The 9,136-nt window shown below is 47.0% G+C and overlaps 1 protein-coding gene across 2 annotated transcripts in view; it reads right to left on the reverse strand.

Moving 5' to 3' along the window:
- Nucleotides 1-451: 451 nt before the first annotated feature.
- CUNH21orf2 (chromosome unknown C21orf2 homolog) overlaps nt 452-9,136 on the reverse strand; it is a 14,613-nt gene continuing 5,928 nt past the window's right edge. Inside the window, exons 2-7 of one of the 2 annotated variants that reach the window (XM_019533105.1) lie at nt 8,368-8,386; nt 6,833-6,879; nt 5,499-5,728; nt 3,234-3,405; nt 2,558-2,651; nt 452-1,252 (exon numbers count right to left, since the gene is read on the reverse strand). In XM_019533105.1, coding sequence (XP_019388650.1) covers nt 1,124-1,252; nt 2,558-2,651; nt 3,234-3,405; nt 5,499-5,728; nt 6,833-6,879; nt 8,368-8,386 — 691 coding nt within the window. In that variant the 3' untranslated portion in view covers nt 452-1,123. The remainder of the gene's footprint in view (nt 1,253-2,557; nt 2,652-3,233; nt 3,406-5,498; nt 5,729-6,832; nt 6,880-8,367; nt 8,387-9,136) is intronic. The other variant, XM_019533106.1, reaches the window with a different exon arrangement.

Here is a 9,136-nt window from a genome sequence, read left to right on the forward strand (position 1 = left end):
TAAAAGAAAGCAAAGTACAGCTGGATCCTCTTCCCTTGTGGAGATTGATACTGTGTGTGAAATACTCAACCGAATGTTTTTTTTTAATGGAGCATTTACCCGTTCTAATGAGCTCAGCCTCTTTGACAAAGAAAAGCCATCAGCTTGCCAGCTAAGCAAATACCCCAGAAACCCTTTAGCTTGTTTCCTTCTCCCTAGATACCATGGGTGTTTGCTTCTGCTCTCCTTGTAGGCTTTTCTGAGGCTGAGGAGACAAGGGGTGAGTGGTGGTGCAGAGCAGAGCTGAACTTTGAAGTACAAGAGAGAGCAGGTTGCCACCCAGAAGCTTGAACTTAGACCTAAATGCAACAACTATCTTTAAAGTCACTCAACGGACAAGAGGCCACAGAGTACAAAGCATGACTAGAAAAAAAGGGAAGGGTGGAAATAAACTAATACTTTGACTCCAAGCTCTGAGAAATGCACCACAGATTTAATGATTATCATAGGATATGTCCATTTTGTAAACTAGATTTCATAAAAATAAACTTCACTGAGGGAAACTGTTGCTGAAGTCTTCTCCCACTCCTGAAGGCACAAGTATATGCCCTTGCTGGGATACTATCCAATAGACCAGTTACCGCAGCTAGGTGGCTTCAGCCCAGCCTTGCTATGACAGGTTTGTTCCAATACCAGCTTTAGTAGATATGGCGTTTCTTGCTGCTGGGAAGGCCCAGCCATTCCATTTCATTAGCACAAGTAGCAGCAGATACTAATTTCTCTTATTCCTCTTATATTGCTCACTTTTGCCTGAGGACTCCTAGCGAAGCCCTGAGCCAGTCACACAAATTACAAACACAGCAGAGCCTGTTACGCAGGCTAAAAGTATTCAATACGACTACATCAGATGCTCTGAGCATAGGCACAACATGCACGGCCAAGGGGAATGTCATGCGGTTATGAGAACTTGTTTCATCTTATAGTCAGTAGCATCCTTGCAAACCCACCCACAGGTAAAGTGCAGCACGATACAGAGCTTTTCCCTGTAACCTGAAGTGCATGTAGGCAGCAGCAGGTGCTACTAGTCTGGTTCTGGTGCTGTGAACCCACCAAATGACTACTCTGGAGAGTTCTGCAACAGGCACTATCGTTCTTCCTGAAGCTCCTTCTTCTGTAAGGCTTGGAGTCTCCTTCCCACCGTCTGGTGGACGATTTCCAGTCCCTCTGTGTCCAGTTCTTTCATGAGCAGCAGGATGGCATTCAGGATGTTGTTCTGTTAAGACAGGACACATGTCATTAATTCAATGATATCTGGTCTCACGCCTCATGTCAGGCTGGATTTCCAGAGAACACTGGGCTGTGTTCCGCTGTCTTCTAAATTCCTGCCTCACTTTTTTCAGATATGTGACATAGTGTCCTACTGTAGAGATTATTCCCCACAGCATCAGGATGCACAGCATATTAGAGGGACAGCCACCTGCAGTTCTGTGGACAGCCCCAGTCAAACCCCTGGGGTGAGAGAGTAAGTACTGTGAAGGCAAAGGAGAGAAAGAGATTAATCCATGGAACATACCTAGAATCTAGAACTAAAGTCCTCTGCATTTGCTGTTCCCTGAAAGCCACTGACTGGCTTCTATTTCCTGGTAACCCTTGCAGTGGATCTCTACAGGGAAGAGAAAGTTTTGGCTAAACCAAGCTGGCTCCTATCTCTGCTCTTCTCCCTTAGGCTAATGTGGATGTGTGTTGAGGGGGGAGAGGGTGGCATTAGCAGAAATCTGGAAGGTGAAAGGTGCTGTGAAAAATGGAAGGGTCTCCTAAAATTCACTTGTTCCCTCCCCCATCATTGGTCCTTTAGGGAATACCTGTATTCCTAGAGTACTCAGCCTCCAACAGCCCTTGAGGTATCACATGAGAACCCTGCCCACTAAAATAAAAGTAATCGGAAAATGCAAACAAACAAAAGGATGGAGAGGGCTTGCTGGAGGGATGAAACAGGAAAAGACTAATCTCAAGTTCATTCCAACCCTCCTTGTTCATCAAGATGATGGCAGTGAGCCCACGCCACATTGGGAGGCCCATCCTGGCTGGATCCACACTGAGCAAGATTTAATTTCAAATAGTGTTATCACCATCCACTGGCTATAGCTGGTAGGGTGAATTAAGGCAAAGTTTCCTACATAAAGGTGAACTTTTATTATAATACAGGGCAGAAACAGATGTGTGATTGTGCAGTCACATCTGTCCTGATCCCTCTCTCTTACGGAAGGGGTTAAGTAACGAGCTTCTCAAGTGTGTGCACCCCTAGCACTAATGACGGGTGCCATGGACAATCTCAACAGCATCTCTTCCATCAATCCAACAGTCTGCAAAATGCCTATCAGACTCATGGACAGCACCCTGCCCCCCTCATCTGTGAGCTGTGTTGGAGGGATCTGCATTCACCTGCATTCTCCCAATGGTACCAAAATGCACTTTCCAGATCCAAAAGAAAAAAAAAGGATTCCTCATCTTTAAATCCAGCCGAGTATTTGGTCGACACACACTGCAAATAGGTGATGTGGTCTTTAAGCACGCTCACCTTCTTCTTCCGGCTACCGTCTGCTTCTCTTGGTGAAAAGGAGGAAAATTTATCTCTAGGGACAGGTTTCATGCCAAGCTGCTCTCGGATTTTACTAGGAAGGGGAGGAAAAAAAAAAAAAAAAAGAGCACAATAAGTAAGGACCAAGTGAGCATCATGCCACAAGATGCCTCTCCCCAGCACCACTGGGATGACAGAATCCAACTCTTACAGCTAAAAAGAAAGGCAAGAGGCTCCCTGGGACCATAGAAGGGCCAAAATTCTCCGTTGCGTGTTTGGGTAACAGGCAGCACACTTAAAAAGGACACACGACATGGACCTTCGTTTGCAATCCTATGAATGCATTTGCACGTTTATCTTGCTGGGATCCCTGCTGACTTCCTACCCCTGGAGCAAGGGCTGGATTCGATGATCCTCCAGGGTCCCTTCCAGCCCGAATATCTATGAAATCCTATGCATCCTGAAACAGGTAGCTGCCTGTGGAAGGACTGAGTCTGCTGTATGCAGGGAGCTGCTGTAAAACCAGCAGAGCTTTACTGGGGGACAATAGTGCTGCATGGGTTTGCACCCCCTGGAGACCTGGCCCACAGACCTTTGGGGCCAGATGCTGGGAGGATCCCCTGACATCACATACAGGTTTAGCAAAGGCCTCCCAGAGCCAATAGCCTCCCCTCACTTGGTCTCCTCCAGACTGAAGTGCAGAAGTTCATTCTCCGTCTCTGCTGTGGATTCAGTAGCATTGGATTCACTTGACCCTGGGCAGCAGTTCTCTATGGTTTGTTTGGCTGGGGGCGCAGTGATCTCCTCGCCATCTACAAGGGCCTGCGACAGCTCTTCTTCCGTCACAGCTTCAAAGAAACAAACAAGGGCCAGTTATAGGGCTAGTCTGATGCTCTAGGCTAGGGGTTGGGAAGCTTTAAAAAAAAGCAGGCTCTCACTTGTAACCTAGCCCCCAACCCCTAGGCTGTGATCCCCTCTGTAGTGCAGCAGCTCTCCCCGTTGTGCCCCATTACTGAAGCCTCTCCTTACCCTCACCACCAAATGCCACTGATTCCCATTGCCAAAAGAAATGAGGAGCACAGAATTCAGAGGCAAAAGGGGAAGTGGCGATTGCGGTACTGAGGTAAAAGAGCAGTCCCAGCACAGGGCAGGGAGGCTAGGGTGGCAGCAGGTGGCCTGGGCACTGCAGAGGAGATCAGCAGCACATGGCACAGGGCAGGGAAAGCACACCCACTGCCTATCCCACCTGCTGTATGCCGGATCCAGCCCGTGGGCTGTAGGTGACCAATGCTTGCTCCAGAGAACACAATCCCCATGGAATTAATACAGCAACCCACTGGGAATGTATTACTGCAACAAGCAGACTACCATAAGACAAGAGTGCCTAACTTGCAGGATGCTTGCTACAAGTGGCATAGGCAGCCTCTGTGGAATACAACAGACAGGGGAGGGGACAGACAGCACAGTGGCAGGTAGGGCAGGGAGCAGAAAGCAGAACAGCAGATTGGACAAGGGAAGGGGATCTGAGTGGCACTTGGGGAGGATGTGAGACTAATTTGTGGCATGCCTGCTAAAGAGCATGGCCTCCCCCTGCCATAAGGTATGCATGAGCGAGTGTGTACAGACCCCTTATACTGGAGTAGGGAGGAGAATATCCACAGAAGTCCAAGGCATGCTTACAGCTTACTTTTCTTCTGCAGTTGCCTTATGTGGGGAGAGGACTTTGAAAGGCCACGGGCAGCCTAAATAAAGACAGATGCCAGCAAGAGGGAGATCACCACCTTTTTTCCTAGCAGCAAGATGCACAGACAGAAGCCACTACAAGCACAATACCTTGGCGAAAACAGAGAACTGCTCTGTCACAAACCAAGGAACAGGCCTTACTTTCTGCACCCGAGTGAGCAGATTCTGTCGTAGCACCTGCATTTTGCCAGAGTAAATGCCAGTATGGTATTCACACTCTAATTAGTGGTACAACATCTGCTCTGACAGCTATTGTACTTTGATAAATGTAGATAGTAATACTCGCCTTATAACGGACAAAGGACCCCTGAACACACAGCTGCTGTGTGACAGGACAGCACAACATCTAGGAGAGATGTTTAATTAAGTAACCAGGAATCAGCTTTTCTGTTTGAGGAAGTATACTTCAAGTTTTCAGTAAACCCAAACATATTCCTTAAACTGAGTTTGAGCCAATGGGGTGCTCTTGCTGCCAAAAAGTAATAATAAAAAATAGCATACTGGGCTATATTAATAGGAGGGTAATTTGCAAATTGAGGGAACTGATTCTTTGGTTCTATTCAACACAGGCAAGGCCTCATCTAGAGTACTGTGTCCAAATTTGGGCCCCCCATGTCAGGAAGGGAAGGATGTAGACAAGAAAAAGAAAAAGGAGAGTCAAGCAGACAGCAACAAAAATAATCAGAGGTCTGGGAAACAATGACTTACAAGGAAAGGCTGAAAGAACTTGGAATATTTAGTCTGGAGAAGAGAAGACTGAGTTGGGTGGGGGGAAGAGGGGGATATGATACAAGTCTTCATATACCTGAGGTGTGGAGGATGGTGAAAGATTCTTCTCTGTGACTGCAGGGGACGGGACAAACAATGGTCTTAAAATTACATCAAGAGAAATATAGGTTGAGGATGAGGAGGAACTTTCTGACCCTGAGCGTGGTTAGGCACTGGAACAGGCTACCTAAGAGACTCTGGAATCTCCATCCTTGAAAGTTTAAGAACAGCTTAGACAAACAGTTGGCTGTAACTGCTTAGTAAGGGCTGATTCTGCCTTGAGCAGGAGGCTGAACTCGGTGACTGCCTGAGGTCCCTTTCTAGCCCTGCTTTTCTGGAATTCTAAGACTCTCTTCATAGGTTGGCATATTTCAGACCCTAGTTTCATTCTGAAGCTTTCCTGCCACTGAGTCTATTCTAAGGGACCCACCTTGGTTATCAAGCTTCTGCAGGTTGGGGAGGTTGCGTAGCACCGTCATTCTGTAGCGGTGGGGGTCCGAGCCACAACAAGGATTCTCAGACAACCACAAGACTCTCAGCCGGCGCAGATTTTTCAGGTAGAAGAGTTCAGTCAGGCTGGCAATGCTATTCTTCCTCAGGTACAGCTCACTCAAATTCTGGCACTGACTTAACGGCTCCAGGTCAGAGATAGCATTCACACTGAACAGAGATGATGAATACCAGAAATGAGACCAGAAGCCTAAAATTTATGAACCATCAGCCACCTACCTGCCTTCCCCTCTCCCTCTCCACCAGTAACACAGAGGCAGAAGCAGGACCCCTGCCATTCTGCAGTTCTTCCATCTCACTCTCTGAATCATTTCAACAGCAGACACCTGAAGCCACTCCAAGGGTGCAGTGCAACTAGGTACCTTGTTGCCAAACACAAATTGGTTACTATTTAACAGGTAATGAAATACAGTCTGGACCAGAGAAAAAGGCTTGTTGCGCCCTTTTTTTTTTTCACGTTTTGGAGTGTCACCCTGCAGTCAGCCACCCAGAGCCAGATGCATACAGCTATGCAGGCCAGGCTACTTAACTTTTGAACTCTCTGCTCCATCTCACTGCCCTCAGAACTTCTCCCTTCCTCTTCCTCCATTATCTTTAACGTAAGCATTACCACCTACTTACTCACTCTTTCATCTGTGCTGAGCTACAGCCTCTGCCACCTGACTCAGAGGCCTGCGTGGGTTTCAAAGGCTCTTGCTGCCAGGGAACAGGTCAGTGGGAAAAAGAAAACATATTTTCCATGAAGGATTCACAGTCATTTTATTTGTTATTGCTCCCCGAGCTGTCACAGCAGGCTCCTCAAGCATCCACAGAACCAATCAAAGCTCACTACAACCTGATAAAATTCTGTAACCTTCTGTGGGGCCCGTGGGCACAGGAGGGAATCCAGTGTCGAGAGTGGAATGGGGTTTCGGAAGCAAGAATGGCAACACACATTACTCTCGACCTCTACAAACAGAAATTACTTCCCCTAAAATATGTCATCTCCATACTTACTAAAAATCCAAGTTTAAGTATTACAGGGAAAGACATGGACAGTCTGGGTTGAAAATATATATGCCCTGCATCTCTACTTTCACAGCGCACTCACCTACATTCACAACACTGGATACTATGGTAGGGAAAGCCAGGTGTCGTCACAAAAGTAGGAGAGAGCTAAGTACCAAAGAAACAGTCCTAGGTAGTAGCCATCTACAGGATCCAGGACTTCCCCTTCCTACGCTGCTGAGCTGAGGCTGGTAGTCTGATACTCACCTGAATGTGATCACCTCAATGTTGGGCAGCTCTCTGCATATTGAAATCTAGACAGAAAAAAAACAACAAGTTGTATTTCTAGAGATGTCTGGCCATAAACAGGAATTTATAGTTCCAATAGCTACATCCTTTAACAAACCCATCAAGAACAACGGGAGAGCAAGTCTGCATTAATCTAACTCGTCACCCTAACCAAACACATGAAAGAAGGAGCTTCCTGGCTTCACCCACATTTTTGATCACTGAGCACTGCGGTCAATAACTATTTCACTTTTGCCTGGTCATATTGGGAGACCAGAAATTCATCCTGCCCAGGGCAGAAGCAGCTGTACTCCCTCTCCCCACACTGCTCATATTCACTAGTTCCCTATTGTTGTTTACAAGACTCACTCTTCTCAAAACACCTTTTCCAACCAAGAATAGGGGCTGGAGTCCCCAAGCCGTCAACCACACAGAGAAACAGAAGACTAGTGACCTTTGAAATGACACTAAGGAATTTAAACTGTGTTCCTGAGAGCTCAGAATGAATTTGCAGACTGCCTTAATTTAGTACTTCTTCATTTTCAATGAAGAGTGAAGCCAGTCAAAAAGTCCTTGAACTTCTGCAGCTTGTAAAGTTCAGAAAAGTGTGATACCTGACACACACAAGAGCAGCAGGGCATAGGGCAGGTGCCCTCCTTCTGCAAATGAGGTGAAAAAGTCTGCTTTGCACAAGGACTGTGAATGGGAGCCAGCATAGGTTTAATATATGGAGTTTCATAGATTTCATAGACATCAGGGCTGGAAGGGACCTTGGGAGATCATCGAGTCCAGCCACCTGCCCAAAGGGCAGAAAGTCAGCTGGGGTCATAGGATCCCAGCAAGATAAGCATCCAATTTACTCTTGAAGGTGTTCAATGTAGGTGCTTGAACCACCTCCGCTGGCAGACTGTTCCAGACCTTGGGGGCTCGGACAGTAAAGAAATTCTTCCTTATGTCCAGCCTGAAACAGTCTTGCAGGAGTTTGTGACCGTTCGACCTCATCATCCCTCCGGGCGCTCTGGTGAACAAACGTTCCCCCAGATCCTGGTGGTCACCCCTGATAAGCTTATAGGTGGCCATCAGATCAACCCTGAGCCTACGCTTTTCCAGGCTAAAGAGTCCCATGGCTCTCAGCCTGTCATCATAAGATCTGTTTTCCTGACCTCTGATCATGCGCGTGGCTCTCCTCTGGACTCTCTCAAGCTTCTCCACATCCTTTTTGAATTGTGGAGCCCAAAACTGGACGCAGTACTCCCCTTTTCCATAAACATCCAAAAAACATTGGGTTTCCAGTCCTGTCATCTCATCTGGGGCCCATAAGGATACCTGGCTCTTCCCAGTTCCCAAATGAGACTTCAAAGCCCACACCAGCAGCTGGCAGCAACTTGCTATGCAGTGTACTGTGTCCCTTTTGGGTTCAGCAATGAACGAGGGGTCCTAAAACTAAAGGAATGTGCCGTAAAGTGGGGAAAAAATAAAAGAACAAAGTGAGCAAATGCAGGAAGGATACTTACATCTGTGAGGCGGCTGCCCCTGAAAGACAAGAAGATAAATCACTGTGAAAAGTGACAAAGCAGAGAATTCAATTTTGAGGCATTTTCAATGAGGCCTTACATAAAGTGAAAGAGATGACAAGCCAAGGCTGATGGTGAGCATGAACACCTTTTTAAAATCCACATTATTTAGAAAGCTACAGTCTTGGAGGCGCTTTCCTCTGGTGTAACAGGAAACCCCAGGCATCTGAGCCTGTCCTGTCCTCCTCCCCACAATCCTTAGCCCTTAGGAACTCTGCACCAGAATCTCTGCTTCTTGCAAATGACCTTCCATGATACAAGACTGAAAGCAAAACAATACTTTCTACCAGGAGGCTGGAGATAAAAATATAGCAACACCACAAGTGGGACAGAGGGTTGTGTTGCTTCTACTCTCTTCTTTCTCAGTCCTATACTTTCCTAAGCCCTATACTCCCTAAAGCCTGTTCTTCTATGCACTCAGCAGCTACTCTCTCCCCCATTTTGAGCAAATCACAGCTGGGGAGGCAAACAAATACCTTCCAGATTCCTGAGAGAGTTCCCCTATCTGCTCTGACCTTACAGGTATGTTTTAACAGCTCCCTGTAAAACATTTGATAGGACAGCTTGAGCAGCTGCTGCCATTAGGACTGAGCTGTGAAAGAACGTGTTCTAGGTTTGAACATAGTTTCATAGTTTCTAGGGTCGGAAGGGACCTGAGCAGATCATCTAGTCCGGCCCCCTGCCATGGCAGGAAAGATCACTGGGGTCA

This window comes from Crocodylus porosus, unplaced genomic scaffold (assembly GCF_001723895.1).
Source record: "Crocodylus porosus isolate Cpor-Errol unplaced genomic scaffold, CroPor_comp1, whole genome shotgun sequence".
Taxonomy (NCBI): domain Eukaryota; kingdom Metazoa; phylum Chordata; order Crocodylia; family Crocodylidae; genus Crocodylus; species Crocodylus porosus.